The sequence below is a fragment of the Homarus americanus genome, unplaced genomic scaffold, assembly GCF_018991925.1.
Source record: "Homarus americanus isolate GMGI-L3 unplaced genomic scaffold, GMGI_Hamer_2.0 scaffold45562, whole genome shotgun sequence".
In the NCBI taxonomy this organism is placed as follows: Eukaryota; Metazoa; Arthropoda; class Malacostraca; order Decapoda; family Nephropidae; genus Homarus; species Homarus americanus.
In genome coordinates this window covers 5942008-5960032 of record NW_024744839.1, presented here as the reverse complement: position 1 = coordinate 5960032, position 18025 = coordinate 5942008, and the positions used below count along the sequence as shown (strand labels likewise).

The 18025-nt window shown below is 35.7% G+C and overlaps 1 protein-coding gene across 1 annotated transcript; it reads right to left on the bottom strand.

Moving 5' to 3' along the window:
* Positions 1-1378: 1378 nt before the first annotated feature.
* On the bottom strand, positions 1379-16147 carry LOC121878105 (TATA box-binding protein-associated factor RNA polymerase I subunit B-like). The gene is made up of 4 exons (XM_042384097.1): positions 16040-16147; positions 12853-13061; positions 6962-7190; positions 1379-1562 (listed from the first exon to the last, which is right to left on the bottom strand). Exons 2-4 carry the CDS (start codon positions 13049-13051, stop codon positions 1379-1381), a joined length of 612 nt encoding a protein of 203 aa, XP_042240031.1. The 5' UTR covers positions 13052-13061; positions 16040-16147.
* Positions 16148-18025: the final 1878 nt, after the last annotated feature.

Sequence of the window (18025 nt, the reverse complement as noted above, 5' to 3'; positions counted from 1 at the left end):
TAACATTTATGTATGGCCCCATAGGCTATATTCAGTACAGTGAACCCTCGCTTTACGCAGTTTCACTTTACGCGTTTCTACATTTACGCGGTACCCTGCCAGAACCGGAATTCCCACTTTAGGCGGTGCATCTACTCATATACACGGGTGAAGTATAATTTTTTTATTTAGCTCATAAAATTCATACAAAAAACCCGGCCAGAATATAATTTACATTGCTGGAATTCTTATAATTTGATGATCATTTTGAATATAAGCATCATAGATTTTGCATTAGACATACAAATTTTAGATCTAATGCAAGTATTTTGTTTACTCAGAGCAAATATGTTATCTTTGGTGCAAAATATATGACGTGTATATTCAAAATATTCCTGGTCTTGCAAGGAATCCAGCAATATCAATTATATTATCCTAACTTTAGCCTGAGGTATTATTTATTACTAAAAATGTAAATATACTGTTATAACCCAATCATTTCTCTAGTAGGGAGGGAAGGTGGGGGTGAGGGGTAGGGAGGGTCCCAGGGAGCAGGTGGGAAGAGGGGGGGAGGTGGGGTATTTTGATTGACAGATAGTATTTGGGTAAGTATATTTTGTTTATTTATTGAAGATACTTGTTTTAGCTCATAAAATTTATACAAATTACTGGGCCAGAATATAATTTACATTGCTGGAATTCTTACAATTTGATGATCATTTTGAATATAAACATCATAGATTTTGCATTAGACATACAAATTTTAGATCTAATGCAAGTATTTTGTTTACTCAGAGCAAATATGTTATCTTTTGTGCAAAATATATGACGTGTATATTCAAAATATTCCTGGTCTTGCAAGGAATCCAGCAATGTCAATTATATTATCCTAACTTTAGTCTGATGTATTATTTATTAATAAAAAGGTAAATATTCTGGTTTCTCCCAAACATTTATCTGACGAAGGACTGATAGGCCGGACACTGGATACTTGCTGGATATCCAGTGCATTCCTAACAGATATCTTTACCCCTCATACATTGCCCCAACACATCATATAAGACACCTCTCAACCCTTAATTTTCTTTTACCCTTTCATTTTCAGAAATATGTTAGTCCAATTACATGATGGAAAGATACATTACTGTCGAGTCTCTGATGGATGGTCAAACACAGTGGTCCGAGAGGGGGTAATGGCCACTCCAGGATCTCTCCCACAGGCTTTTATATTTGGGACATGTTCTTAAATCATCAAATTATTGTGCTTGTAAAGGCCACCTTATTCTTGATATTTGAGAAGTATATCCATAAGAAAAAGTTGCTAAGGTGCTTGTTATATTGGCTTAAAAAAATATTTTTAAGAAAAGAAAAAAAGGAAAACAAAGATAAAGATATGAAATTACACTTCAGTGTTAGAAAAGCAAACAAAACCAGATAAATAATAACACAAGACAATTACCTTCCCCTTCAGCTTTTCTAATTCTGACAATTTCTTAGTTGTTTTCTTTTTGGCCTTGTTCCTGCGGAATTTCATAGAGGTGGCTGATACACTTTTCTGCTTCTTGGTGATCAGCTCAACATCTCTATAGTGATTAAAAAGGTACAAAATAATCAGTCTCTTGATGATAAACCATGGTTAAGATGTGGGCACCTTTCACTTATTATTTGCATGCCACCTCAAGAGTTCAGTAATACAAAATATAAAATGACATATATAACACCTTAGCTAATTAGAACAGTCACAATACTTTAGTCAACAGAATATTCTTAATATGATTCATTTGGACAGGTTGGAGTATGTTAGTACAGTAAAGGAAACACTAGTGGGGCACTGGGGCTTTTTCTCTTGACATATGTTTTGACTTTACAATCTTCCCGAGAAGAGTACAGTAAACCCCTTGAAAGTCCAGATTTTGGATATGCCAGACCTTTTTTGGGCATGAAACATTTGTCCAAATATTTGTCGTTTGAAATTCCCTCTGCACTCAGTTATTTGAAATTGCTGCCAGTGAGCAATCACCTGGCCTCTTTTCTCCTTTCTGACCCATGAGTGAGCAGTTTATTCCCCGTCTTAGAATGGACTCACCCATAATGCTGGACTGTGATTGGTTAACTATAGTTCAACACACATTAAGCCAAAGAAAAATGGTAAGCTTTTTGGTAAAATAATTCAAACAATGGAGATGGAAATCCCCCCAGGAAGAGCAGAAGACGAGCGCGTACTGCATCACCCATGTCACACACACACACACACACACCTGGCGCAGTTCATGTCTTCATTATTTTAAAGTCAAATTACAAATTATATATTGTATTTTTTGCCATTATTTAACCCCTACGTCCCCGGTTGACATTCCAGAACGCACGCCTTTTCGCGGCATTGTTTGAATGCCCAGCGCAGGTTATCAGGTTCCAGTGTGACTATTTGCCTGTCACTCCACACACTCGGCCACAGGGAAGCTTCCTGAATGTAATTACCTACTTTTGTTTGTTTCATTTTCATTGTTTGTCCATTTTATCATGCTGTATCAAAGTAATATTGCTAAAAGTAGTGCAGTTGTATTGTAGTGTAGTATTACAGTACTGGAAAATAATGCTTTGATTGTTAAATGTATTTTTTGTGGAATTATTATTCCGATAATTATTTATATGCATTACATGCTCTACCAAACACAAAGACAGCCAGACAGCCTGGCGACAGACTGTGTGTGTGTCGGTGAGCACTTTTTATGAAAAAAATTAAAATAAAATACTGTATTTTAAATGAATTATTTATAGCAAATAAGTATTATACTCAGTAAATATATGCATTACTGGCCATCCCGGACACAAAAGCAAGCAGAAAATGGCTGCTAAGTGCGTAGTGATCACGTGAGCTAGCCTTCAAAACAACACTGTCGCCTTATCTCCCTGGCCACTACTGCCACAGGGAAGTTTCTAGAGGGTCAATATATAGTTTTTCTTAATTCTTTTTGGTTGTTTTATTATTTAAAAACGTTAAAAATTATTTTTGGAAAAGTTGATTTTTTCTCACTCTACACTGTGTGGGGAATACGACCAGCAGCACCCTAGCCCGGGGCAAGAGGGGTTAATATTTTATATTATTAATGATGAAACACACAACACACTGTAAGAAGCTGACCATATGTGAACATAATGAGTAAATAAAAACAAACTCAAACGTGGCAAAGCCAGTCCCACCCACCACCACTGTCAGGGAAGAAATTACCTTCTGATTCGGTTTGTCTTTTCATTTTGGAACCAATTTACAAATAATACATCATATTTTTTCTATTATTTAGTATCCTATATTATTAATGATGAAACACACACCACAAGACTGATCTTACGAGAATACAATAATGAATAAATAAAAACAAACTGATGATCGAGGCAAGGCCAGTCCTACCTCCCGACCATGCTTACACATGGTGTCATCTCTCGACAGTATCTACTAGCTCTCGGTTGACCTATAACAAATCTGATTAAACCACTGTACAGTATCCCCCATTAAAGACAACACAGTATATATTTTAATAATAAATAGGGTTCACGTAATACATTTTAAAAATATTATTATTTTTTTAATGAATTGTAGAGTTCATTAAAAGTACCAGGGTGGAATTAATTTTTTATAAAATTTATTACTTTATTTAATAAAATATATACTGTATTTTTTTTAATGGGGATACTGTACAGTGGTCTAATTAGATTTGTGTACCAACACTCCCTGGTTTATGGAAAGATTCCGTTCCTGGACCCTATCTGTTAGCCAAATTTTCTGTAAACCGAAAATGACCCTTCCATAAGGTAAATATGTACTGTACCCTGTAATGAATCACAGATGGTTTCTCACAAGGGGATGTGCTCAGCTGCCTTATGCATAATCCAACACAAATAGTGTTCATATGCTGCACCTTCTCTAATAACAAATACTCTCGCACAACCAGAAAATTTTTATAATGGGATTTATGGGATATACTCTGTATCCTTGAATTTCTGTAAACCAAGTGTTCTGTAACCCGGGGAGTGTCTGTATAGGCCTAATGACTGCTTATAGATATGAGAGATGACACTTCATGTGTAAACATGGTGGAGGAAGGGGAAAACTGGCCATGCCACAATCACCAGTTTTTTCATTTATTCATTATTATATTATTGTATGATCAGCCAATTATGGTGTATGTTTCATAAATAAAACAACATAGCATTAAATGATAGATAAATTACAATACAGTAAACCCTCGCTTTACGCGGTTTCACTTTACGCGGTACCCTGCCAGAACCGGAATTCCCACTTTACGCGGTGCATCTACTCATATACGCGGGTGAAATATAATTTTTTTATTTAGCTCATAAAATTCATACAAATTATCCGGCCAGAATATAATTTACATTGCTGGAATTCTAACAATTTGATGATCATTTTGAATATAAACATCATAGATTTTGCATTAGACATACAAATTTTAGATCTACTTTAAGTATTTTGTTTACTCTGAGTAAATATGTTATCTTTTGTGCAAAATATATGACATTTATATTCAAAATATTCCTGGTCTTACACGGAATCCAGCAATGTCAATTATATTATCCTAACTTTAGTCTGAGGTATTATTTATTACTAAAAAGGTAAATATTCTGGTTTCTCCCAAACATTTCTCTGGTAGGGAGGGTTGGTGGGGGATGGGGGGAGGGAGGGACCGACCGACCATCTGGCGAGGTTGGAAGAGGGGGGGAGGCAAGGTGGGGTACTTTGATTGACAGATAGTGTCGTGAAGAATATTTTTTTTTTTATTAACTGAAGATAATTGTTTTAGCTCATAAAATTCATACAAATTACCCGGCCAGAATATAATTTACATTGCTGGAATTCTTACAATTTGATGATCATTTTGAATATAAACATCATAGATTTTGCATTAGACATACAAATTTTAGATCTACTTTAAGTATTTTGTTTACTCTGAGCAAATATGTTATCTTTTGTGCAAAATATATGACATTTATATTCAAAATATTCCTGGTCTTACAAGGAATCCAGCAATGTCAATTATATTATCCTAACTTTAGTTTGAGGTATTATTTATTACTATACCTTAAAATCTAGTGGTTTTCCCCCAAACATTTCTCAGAGACGGAAGAGGCAGGAGTGTGAGAAGAGGGGGAGGGAGTTGAGTCCATTATTTGAATGGACATTAACTTGGCGACTGTATTTCTTTTAAGTATTAATTGTGTGCATGTACCATCATAAAATTAAGATGTTATTTTTACTAGAACATAGGTATTGTGTCGGAAAAAGTGGAGTTTGGGGGTCAGCCGGTCTCTATTTCATCTAATCCCATATGTAATGTTGTTCACTTTACGCGTTTCTCGCTTTACGCGGGCCTCCGTGGGTTCAGTTGACCGCATAAAGTGAGGGTTCACTGTACATAATTTGTAATTTGACTTCAAAATAAAAGAAAAATGTAAACGGAAACACACACGACATTTATTGCACATTAAAATACAAAATTAAGGGTCATGGGGGGAGGGGGGGGAGGCACTAATGAGTGAATACTTTGTGCACAGTAGCCCCCAGAACCCCCCCCCCCCCCAAAAAAAAAGGCTGGAGCCTCTTTCCCCCCAAATTGCACACACGTTCCAGGGTTTACTGTATATATAGCACAATGAAACCACCCGCTTCTTAAACAAATCTCACAAATACAGAAATGGGTGGAGGAGCTTTGTTGGTTCCTTTGATTGGTCTGCTACCGTGGTCCTCTCTTCTTTGACCCCCCCAATCATGCATTGCCCAATTCTGTGTTGACGTCAGGTTGCAAGGTGATGTGTATTGATTCTAAAGCTTTCCTAGTTATTCTAGCCATGACTTGGTGTATAATTCTTGCCTCACCCCACTGGAATAAATGTCTTTGTGGGTGACTGATGAGTTTGAAAGGACACAGAAGAGAAGACAACAGCAGCAGAACAATCTGAGGAATCCCAAGATTTGTCGTTTACTCTTCTGAAGAAAACAGTAAAGTCAAAATACATGTCAAGAGCAAAATTTCCAATGCCAGCTTGTGTTTACTTTGCCATCTTACTTAATAGACAGTATTAAACCTTATTTTAAGCATATTAATCATTTTGTTTAAGGTTCCTGGATGAATTTTAGCTCATAAATACTCTAAGGCAAAAAATTTTGAACATAAAAAATAAAACTAAGATTTGTTAATTAAGTTCAAAAAGCTTGCTTTCAAGACATTTAATTCTAAAATCTCACAAATTTGCTAAGAAGTGGGAAAAAGGACACAGCTGTGTTACTATTCCTTCGAGCTCTCACTACGGCTGTGGCTGAGCCTCAAAACATCCAAATAACAGTATGAAGTACATTATACTGTATGTACTATATTTTTTATTATACACACACATTGAACTTAGACCTACTTAAGTAGGTACTGGCACTTGTATATCAGTACTGTACAGTAAATCCTCAATAACTCGGCACATATGGGGCTCCGGCCTTGCCGAGTTATCCCAAATTCCGACTTATCGAGGCACCACCCCTCCCCCAAACAAAAATGCAACAATAAAAAATTATCGACCCATATAAGTGTACATGTAATTACTAAATGTAAAAAATTATCACTTATGAGTACAGCAGGTGAAGAATGAAGCATCATAGTAGGTGACACAGAGACATGGTAGGTGATGCAGGTGGCAAGATATGCCGAGATTTTCCCAGATAATTTTACATATCTTGGCATTTCCCGGTTATACCAATACATTCTGAGACCATATCCATGCAGAGTTATCGAGGGTTTACTGCACTGTACCACAAATAATTACATATCATGGTGGGTTTAAGAGCTAATTCAAAGAAAGCAAAAATATTAATTGATTAACTTGACTAATGAATATCTATATGAAAGTCTACCAGTTACTTCATATTGTATCTGTATAAAAGAAATTTTTGAATACAAATTCTTATACAAAATCTTACCTTGTCTCATGAACTGAAATGTTTCTTGTTTCAGTTTTTGTTTCTTCGTCATCAGTTGGTGGCTTGAAGGCAAGTTTAGAATGTTGAAGGTACATCACCCACAACTTAAAAACAATCTGCTGGAAGTGTGATGAGGCTCCCAGATTACAAAGTGCCTTGGTCCATTCATGAAGAACAACATTGAACATCTCATAGGTCGTCCAGTTATTTATATCATCATCATCATAATCTATAAAAAATATATATATATATATATATATATATATATATATATATATATATATATATATATATATATATATATATATATATATATATATATATATATATATATATATATATATATATATATATATATATATATATATATATATATATATATATATATATATATATATTTTTTTTCAGAAGCAACTCAGTGAATCAGACATTGATGCTGCAGTTTCATACAACAGGAGAAATTGTATTTAAGGAGGAGGTATTCTACATGGCTATTCACAATGTGTGTGAAGACATAAATAAGCAGTATCATGCAACACTTCAGATATAGCCATACTTCAAGAAACAGCACATATGTGGACTGCAAAAAGTCAACGGACAGTAAATCAACGGTTACCAAAGCAGTAAATCCCATAAGACTATAACAAATTTCGGAGGTTAAAAACCAGCCCCCATCCCCCCCCAAAAAAAACTCCCACCTACCCTTGTTATATCTCTGCCGTGCACACTGTCAAGCTCTATCAAGTCTCCGTTACAGTATTTTAAAATAAAAAGGATATAGCATACAGCAGAGCGAATAACTTCACCTTGATACATTATTTTATTTTATTTCTCATCATAATAAATGGTTCCTCTTAATGATTTTCTTGTTAGGTTACAATGTTGTGGGAGGGAGGAGGGAGAGAAGATAAAGTGAGACGTCACCTTCGATACAACGTATCCTTTTATTCTCAAGTCAAAATACAAATTACTATACAGTTTCTCCTCTACTTACGACATTTGACTTAACGACAACCTGAACATACGACCGTCATGGTCGTATAAAATATTTTTCACATTACGTATTTTCGAGTCCCAACATTTGGTCTTAATGTGACGCCGTACAACAGCTTGGGCTGGGCCGCCTCGTGGTGTACAGCATCCACGCCGTAGCCCGCTCAGTTGCTGTTTGCCCGTCGTTGTTGTTGTTAGTGATTACGCTATGTACGTACAGACAAAATTTTCTTTAACCGAGGGACCACTGTATAATAATGAATACATGAAAACAAACTGTCAAACATGGCACGGCCAGTCTCAACCCCTCCCTCCTTTACGGAGGGAGGGGTTGTCTTTTATTCTGAAGTCAAATGATATACTGTACTGTATCATATTTTGCTCTATTATTTAATATTGTATGTTATATTATTTAATTTTAAACATACACCTTAATAGGATGATCATACGAGAATATAACAATGAAAACTGTAAATAAAAACAAACTAGTAAACACTGCAATGGCCAGTCCCAACCCTCTCCGACCTCCAGCACCTTTACACATGAACATAGCTCGTACCTCTTAGCTCTCATTAGGCCTTTTTCAAATCTGATTAGAACACTGTACACTATCCCAATTAACCCCTCCGTGATTTCCATATAATAAACCTAGATACCTCCCTCTGGTTACCAAAAAGTTAATTTCTGTTTTTTGCTGGAAAAGCTAGATAATGATGTAAAAAATTATGTGAAACGGTTAGAAAGTGGTAACCCAAGTCTCATGTTAGCAGAATCGTAAGAATTGTTGTGTAGCGTCTCAGTTACCAGGGGAACTAGCTCCGGCATTATAAATACAACGTGCCACAATTTCTGCATGACCTATGAGACATATCACTATGAATTTATTTTATTTCCACCTCTTTTTTATTCTAGACTTTTGATTATATAATACAGGATAGGTAGGTGAATAGAAAAATGGAATTCGATTTTTTTTTAATTTACTTGTGAGAATTATAAATCGAATGCGACTTAAAGAGAGGCCTCTCTCCACAGGAAACATGCGGCAGTGAGTTTCAAACATCATCATTATCACTCAAATCACTGTCTGTTTCTAATGGCTCCTCAGTATCACAAGGATCATCCTCATCAAAGAGAATAGTTTATTTCGGTGCCACTGATAGCTCAACGTGATGACATCCTTAAAGAGTGGGACAGGCGAAGGTACTGGCATGTTGCCAAAAACACGAGGCCTAGTCACATGATTCCCTTAAGGGCTGTATGCCAGACAACTCAAAATGTTTATTTATAGCTCTAGGGCCCACAGAGATTAACGAGAATTTTTAAATTTTCAAGGAAGTTGATATATGCCCCAAACCACTTAGGGGCTAAAGACAATATATACTCTACTTAAAATGCTAGCAATCATTTATGGGTTAAGCAAAAGAGGAAGTATCAACGGGGTGTTTAGGCATGATTGTATAACACACAACGTCAGATCAACGGGGCAGTCAGCAAAACTTGCGGGATATTTCCCTAATATACTGTACTGTATCGTCTGTTATGTGAAGCATCGGTCAATGGGACCTCGGTTTACGGAGTATACCTGTACATAAAAAGCTTGGATTTCTGTGGTCTTACCTTGATATGACTGATGAGGTCATTACCAATGAAAATAAAGTTTGCAACAAAGTATAAATATGATGTTTCAGGTTGAAAGTTAGCAGAAAATCCTACACTGTAAGATAATCCGTGAAGCCAATCTAGATGATACTTCACAATCTCCACTCAAACTTCTTTACAAAATCAGAAGACTAAAGCTGGAGGATTTATTCCCGAACACATGTATAACTTAACGATCATTTTTACATTGCCAGTGACTGTTGCTTAAGCTGAAAGGCCTTTTAACATGCTGAAGCTGATCAAGAATCACCTGAGAAGCACAATGGAATAGGAGAGATTGTCTGCTTTAATCATTTAAAGTATTGAAAGTGACATGACAAGAAATATTTATTTTTTGCAAAAAAAAAAAAAAAAAAAAAAAACAGAAAAGGTAAATTTAATCAATTTAAATTTAGTGCATAAGTTTCAGCGACATCATTGTCAAACCCTTATTTTATTTATACATTAAAGTAATGAAAAAATATACTCTGATCACAGATACAGTACAGTGACCCCTCGGTTAACAAACTCAATCCGTTCCAGAAGGTCGTTCGTTAACCGAAAAGTTCGTTAACGAGGGGTCACTGTATTCGGTTTCCTATCATCAGATCTATGTAATTTATAATGTGCTGGATGGAATACTAGTGCAGTGAGTTACCTTACATAAGCTTCAGTGCACCTGTACATACTGTATGTGGTCTTTGTTATAATAATCATCTGTATCCAAGGATTCACATTTACATGGTCAACTTATTGTAGTAATATACTGTATGTCAAATTTCCCCACACTTAAGAGGATTACACTGATTAAATCTGTCAAATTTCCCGCCCGCCACTCACCCACGACACACAAGTGGAAATCCTAGCCAGTACTGAACAGCTTCAGATTTTTTGTTTTGTTTTATTGCTTAATTCAGTGAAATTCATTAAAAAAAATTTTTAGCCATGTGTTCCAAAGGTAAGCAAGGTGGTACTGTGCCTAAATGGAAGCACAATAACTATGGGGTGAACATGAAATTACACATTATTCACCATAAGAAAAGTGGTGAGCGTGTGGTAGACATCTCACGTACCCTGTAGATGCGGGAAACAACCATTCACACCTCATGGACGAGAGCAACGGGAATTCGGAAATTAAAGCAAGGGCTATAATATTACTAAGACACTCTGAGGTAAAAATAACACGTCAAAGGAGTGATGTGATGAAAATGATGGAGAGGCGGCTTCCAAGATGGACTGAGGATTTGTATCACCAGCATACACCCATAATTTTAGCCCTCATCCAAGAGAAGGCTTTAAGGTTACACGAGGATCTACAGAAGGAGTTGGAAAAGGAGGAAGCTGCCAAGGAGAAGGATTTCAGCATATCAAAGGGTTAGTTTCACTACTTTCAGAATGGGTGTGTGTGGCTTCAAGAAAATTAAGATTCAGTGGGAAGCTGCCAGTGCGGATGTAGAGGCACCCGAAGCATTTCCAGCTAAACTAAAGATGATTATCGAGCAAGGTGGCTACAGTGCAGAGCAGGTGTTCAACATCGATGAAACTGGCGTCTATTGGAAGTACATGCCACCTTGTGTTTACATTTCAAACAAAGGATAAAAGCTCCAGGCTTCAAGGCATCAAAAGACCGAGTAACTCTACTTGTGGAGGGTAATGCTGCTGGTGACATGAAGCTTATGCCCTTGTTTGTGTTTTGGAGTGAAAAATCAACGGGCGTTGAAAAACGTTGCTAAAGATTTGCTACCTGTGATTTGGAAGTCACATCGAAAGGCATCACTGGTTCACTGAGTACTTTTTGCCAGGGATGAAGAAATGTTGTGAAGTGAACAATATTGGTTTCAAAACTGTTTTACTCTTGGACAATGCCAGTTCTCATGTGCTTGATTTTGTGAGTTTGTCTCCAAACACAAAAGTAGAGTTCATGTCACCAAGAACATCATCAGTGATGCAACTGATGATATGGCATACTGTACTACAAATTTCAAGAAATTAATCTCTGAAAGTGATGCTAATGAAGTGACAGTGCAAGAATTTTGGAAAAACTTTAATATTTTGCATTGCGTGCAACTACTCGACCAAGCTTGGAAAGAAGTATTTACTCAACTAATGAATGGTTGATGGAAGAATTCATATCCTGATGCTGTTCACTCTTTTGAAGGCTTCAATGTCATCAAATGTACACCACGATTGCATGGCCAGCAAATGATGCAGGCTTTAAAGATGTTGAATAAATACTACAATCTTATGCTTTACCATTATTGAATGAGGTGTTGGCCGAGTTAGAGAAGCATACACAGGAAGAATCAAGATTTGATGACGACAACATTACTGCCTTTTCAGATGAAAGTGGAGGCTTAACATTTAAAGGTCTTAGAAAAGTCTTTGGGAAGTCATTTAAAGAAAGATGACCCTCTCTATGATCCTGCTGTTAAACTTGAATGTAAAGTAAGTGATATGTTAGCCAGCTATTCTGCAATTTTACTGGAAAAAGTATTTGCTGGAAATCAAACGACTCTTGATTCATTCTTTGTGTGACGCAAACCAGTCATGGAGGAGATCAGATGGTAGTACACAACCCCCCCCCACCCCCAGTCCAGCCTCTTTCTTATCCTCTCCTAACATCCATCTCCATCCATTCAATCAAGCCCAACATGTCTATTTTTGAAGGTAAGCGAATAAAAATTATTGATGTTAAAATTATTTATTTTAAAAACATTTTAATATCATGTCTAAATGATTGAGTGAGTGTGCGAGTACATGAGAGAATGTGAGTGCATGAGTGTGTGCAAGTGTGTGAGTAGTTTAGCCTACATTGCATCAACACAACACCCCACACAACTTTAGGTAAGAAATAAGATAAATAAGCTCAAAGAATTCTTAAAAATAATGTGTAATAAAATTTATAACAAATGTTTCTAAGGTGTAAATGTTAAGCTATTAAAATTAACTTATTGAGTGTCCTTTACTATTTGATGGTCCCGATCAAACCCTACTCCTGCTCATTCTCATGGGAAGAAATTCCTTGCTTCAAGTGACGTTTTATGGTCCCTATTAACCTTGGATAATGAGGACCCCTTTACTGCATACAGTATACAGGTATATTATTTCTAGATATCTAAATATTAAGAATATTATCTTATTTTAATAGATTATAATTATGATAGGAAAGCTAGAGGAAATACATTGCAGTACAAACTGTATTTACAGGTATTTGGAAAAAGAACATTTTCCTCTTGGCCTAGTGTATATAGCTACCATACCTCTTTGGATGGTCATATCCAAGTCGCCATCCCCATCGTCAATCATGTTGATTAAGCGTGAACGATTAACATCACAGAAATCTTCCTGGCTGAGTTGTTCAATGTATCTTTTCTGTACTGTCCCACACTCGTCACATATCCTACAACCACCATCCTGGCTAAAGGACGTCCCTCCACACTCAAAGCACTCCTGAGCCATGTTGCTTTGGCTGTTGAAAAATAAAAATACTATAGAACAAACATAAAGTATAGGGGTCACAAATGCTGAATAAGTGAATGGGAACACAGCAACATGAAATAAATATAGGACAAAGGTACTAATTTTTATGTGATTGTCCAATTAGCATGCAGGATAAAAAAATTTCCTCTCAGAAAATTGCTGCAGTTAGAACAATAAACTTGGTGTCAAAATCAACCTTAAATATTGCGCATTCTTCCCACAAACAGGCAATTTTGTACTCGCCATAGTTATGATACAGGAATAAAATATATGTCAGTGATTCAAAGGAATCCTAATGCAAAACCTAAAGGTAGAAACTTTTTTAACCTAACCTTTACCATCTTGTCAAAAATATTTTCCCAATTCTTTTATCACATCACTTTTGGGTAAGGTTGGGTAGCTTAGGCTGGTTCATCTTATGTCATATAAATCTGATAGAGTGCAAGTAACCTCCCAATACAGTATTGTATATCTATGTACTGTATGCCAATTATACACAAACTTTCATTGGTACCAGATATCAAAGTAAGTACAGTATACAGTACAGTACTTTCTGCTTAATATGACAGGAGGTCTGGCCTGGATAGGAAGTTAGGTAGGTTCTTTGGTTTGGTTGGTTAGGTCATGTTCTATTAGGTTCTGTACATTGCTGTATCATTTTTATTACATGTACTTACTATTATCCAAAGAACATCTGTGGAAAAAATGAACAAAATTGAACAACTTCTCGTGTTAGCTGTCTGCTCCACCTTTACCACAACCTTTTCTTTTACTTTTAGCTTGTTTTTCTTTTTCTCCATCTATGATCATAAATCATGGTAAATAGCTAATCGTGTGGCAATATTAATTTCACGCCTGTATGTGCTTTGTACACAAAGAAATTAATTTACCATAAATATTCCTCTGATAATTCTCCTGTGGTGCCGCATGTTTATGTTCAGGGTTAAACTAATAACTTTTGAATATGGCCTTTCTTAACCGTGTTCTCCACCTTTACCTATGCAACCCGGTAACCTTGGAGGAAATGGCGAACACCAAGGCGTTCATTTTGTCCACAGATGCCCTTATCATTATCCAGTATTTTAAGAGGCGACATTTACTAGAATCTAATTGAACCTAACCAATCAAAGAAACCTACCTAACTTCCTTGTTGGGAGGCAGAGACCAACCAGCCACCAGATTAAACAGAAAGTACTTATTTAGATATCTAGTACCAGTGAGAGCAACATCATAGTGTAATTTTATGTTTTTGTGAATGTGAGAGTACGCTGACTCGGCAGAATTTTGGGTGGAATATTTACGGTAAATAATTAATTTATTCACGTACAAAGCATGTAGAGACATCATATTAGTGTCATATGATCAGTTTTTCAGCCTGCTTTACCCCACAATTTCCCTTATTCTTCATGCCCTGCCCACTACAGATGATTTATGATCATAGAGAAAAACTAAAAACTAAAACTAAAACCTTATAATTAAAAGATAAAGTTGTTGCCTCTTTTAAAATTTTGGTAAATATTTAGAAGTTGCCAACAACTACTTATGTATTGAGTCTAATATAGGGAGAAAGAGAAAAAACTAAAACTAATTAAAATTTTATTCTCCAGCATTTCCGTCAGAAATTTTTATTTTTTGAGTATTTTAACTGATAAACTTAGCCGCAACATTAGTTGTTCAAAGCAGGCACGTCTTTGAAGTTGAAGGAATATGTGGGGGTATAATACAGTACTGAAAAAAAAAATACCAATTAAAACATTTGAAATCTTACCCAACCTTTAAAGTTCAGTCAATTTATAGTACTGTAGTGCACCGTTCTTTCGGTCTTTTTATATTAGTGCAGCATTCTATCTCTTGATGTTAGAGATATGTTTTTCCGAATGTTTAGACAATTCTAAGACATTTTTCTTCTGTGATATTTCTAATACATGTACCAAAAGACATATAACCTAACTTAACCTATCCCCTTTTCTGTGTCAAAAAACACAGAAAATCACCCAAAACCAACCAAACCTTAATTTCCAATGAAAATATCACAGAAGAAAATGTTTTCGAATTGTCTAAACATTCGGAAAAACATATTTCTAACAACGAGAGATAGATTGGTTCGGTTTTTAGTATGTGATGATGTTTATGGTGCTCAGAGGAGGGATCCATAAACATAAAAGCAATTCATAACATATTTATAAGCTAGGAAAGGTTTGCTTGGTTTTCTTTTTATAGTGAATATTTTGCTGTGACAGGCTAAGTTCATATTAACGCTATTTTATCATAAATGTGTTTTGATTGGCTAAGTACTTTCTTTTTTATATGACCGCCCCCCCTCCTCCCCCAGCTAGGAATTTAGGAAAGTTAGTTACAGTAGGTTTCTTTGGTTGGTTAGGTTAGGTTAGGTTAGGTTAGGTTAGGTTAGAAATATGGTTAGGTATGTTTACAGTTACACAACAATCGACTCACGGCAAAATAGATGCCAAATACCATCATTCACGGTCAAATATACAGGGTGTCCATAAATGATTACCCTGATTAAAGCGTTAGAGCTGTTTTTAGGGTAATTATTTATGGACACCCTGTAGTTCTCCTGTTGTTTCCCGGTAATGGACGGCAAAATATCCACTGCCTTTACTTTTTAGTATTTTACCACACATTTTCCCTGTACTTCAACACCCTACCTACTTTGAAGAACTAACATTATGGATAATTTTATCAGTTAAAATACTCGAAAAAAAAATACATGCGTGATTTGCTTAAGTTTTCACTCTTTTTTCCTTATTCTTCCATCCCTGTGTCTTACAAATAAATAAATACGGTATATCAGTGAAGATTCCGTTAGATATATTAAAAGACAAAAGGATAAAACTTAGACGAATAATAAACCAATCTCACGTTCACGAGCAGCACCACATGTAAGTATACCAGGAACAACACCGATAAAACAACATATAATTACTTTAATCTGATGATACTAACCTTATTTTCCACTCCTACTTACGATAGACTTATGTTACATTACAGTCCTGCTTGTTAATACTGTTCTACACAACCATTCAAGCAGCCATAACCAAAACACAAGTGACTACTAGTGTAAAACTTTTGGTAAAATTATTTGTTCGGTTATTCACCTATTTGGAAGTTAAAATTATGTTTACCGGTTGTTTTTGATGTGTTTTAAACGAATATGACCGTCATTTCTACCATAAATCACTACTTTTTGAGATACTTTCCCCCTTATCCAAAAAAAAGTAAATACATGAGGATAGGAAGAACAAAAGTTGCTGACCAGGGATATCATATGTAGTACAAGAAGACCACTGTAGCAGTAGAGAATGTACAGAGGAAGGCTACCAAATTAGTGCCACAGATCAAGGATTTATCATATGAGGAAAGACTAAGGAAATGACAGTTACCGAGGAAGATAGTGTGTGGCATATATGACCAGGCATGCACAGCAGGAATGTTCCAGGTGAGGTTTAAAATGTCTGTATATGTCGGGTTAAATGTTCACTGTTCTTTTACTAGCTGTTAACTGCTGAAGGTGTTCATGTTGACTGTTAACAGTTTAAAGTGTTGATGTTAACGGTTATGAGTGTTATTTAACTGTCAAGGGTGATGAAATTAACAGTTAATCCTGTATCACATAACCCACTGAGTACCGTGAACGACTTAAAGGATTATATTAAGGACGATTTTATTCAGCAGAGAGGAACCTTTAACAATCAGAGGTTTAAGGGTGTTACTTAGCACTTAAGGGTGTTAGTTAACAGTTAAGGGTGTTACTTAGCAGTGAAGGGTGTTATTTAGCACTTAAGGGAGTTAGTTAACAGTTAGGGGTGTTACTTAGCAGTTAAGGGTGTTACTTAGCACTTAAGGGAGTTAGTTAACAGTTAGGGGTGTTACTTAGCAGTGAAGAGTGTTACTTAGCACTTAAGGGTGTTAGTTAACAGTTAAGGGTGTTACTTAGCAGTGAAGGGTGTTATTTAGCACTTAAGGGAGTTAGTTAACAGTTAGGGGTGTTACTTAGCAGTTAAGGGTGTTACTTAGCACTTAAGGGAGTTAGTTAACAGTTAGGGGTGTTACTTAGCAGTGAAGGGTGTTATTTAGCACTTAAGGGAGTTAGTTAACAGTTAAGGGTGTTACTTAGCAGTGAAGGGTGTTACTTAGCACTTAAGGGAGTTAGTTAACAGTTAAGGGTGTTACTTTGCAGTAAAGTATGTTAGTTAACAGTTAAGGGTGTTAGTTAACAGTTAAGGATGTAGTTAGTAATTAAGGGTGTTAGTTATCAGTTAAGGGTCTTAGTTAACCGTTAAGGGTCTTAGTTAACAGTTAAGGGTCTCAGTAGTTTAGGGTGTTAATTAACAGTTTATCGTGTTAGTTAACTGTTAAGGTTGTGAGTTAACAGTTAAGAATATTAGTATTTAAGGTGTTAGTTAACAGTTAAGGGTGATACTTAGCAGTTAAGTGTGTTAGTTAACAGTTAAGGGTGTTACATAGCATTTAAGGGTATTAGTTAACAGTTAAGGGTGATACATAGCAGTTGAAGGTGTATGTTAACAGTTAAGAATGATACTTAACAGTTAAGAGTGTTATTTAACAGTTAAGGGTGTTAGTTAGCAGTTAGGGGTATTAGTTAACAGCTAAGGGTGTTAATTAGTATTTACAGGTGTTAATTAGTATTGAAGGGTGTTAGTTAACAGTTAAGGATGTTAGCAGTTAAGGGCGTAAATTAACAGTTAAAGTGTTAGTTAGCAGTTAAGGGTGTTAGTTAGCAGATAAGGTTGTTTATTAAAAGTTAAGTCCATTAGTTAGCAGTAAAGGGTATTAGTAGTATAGGGAAAATTTTGAAATTTGAACACTTCTTTGGAGAATTTTGAAGCCATATGCAGTTATACTGAGGAAATTAGAACATTGAGAAATTATTAATTAACTGTATATTCATTGATAGTGTACAAATTCCCA

Excerpts from the sequence above, each read along its gene's own strand:
- LOC121878105 (XM_042384097.1), bottom strand. The coding sequence starts at position 13,051 with ATGGCTCAGGAGTGCTTTGAGTGTGGAGGGACGTCCTTTAGCCAGGAT. Across the intron at positions 7,191-12,852 it reads GGATATGACCATCCAAAGAG|ATTATGATGATGATGATATA; the intron begins GTATGGTAGCTA and ends TATTTTTTATAG. Across the intron at positions 1,563-6,961 it reads ATTTCAGTTCATGAGACAAG|AGATGTTGAGCTGATCACCA; the intron begins GTAAGATTTTGT and ends TAATCACTATAG.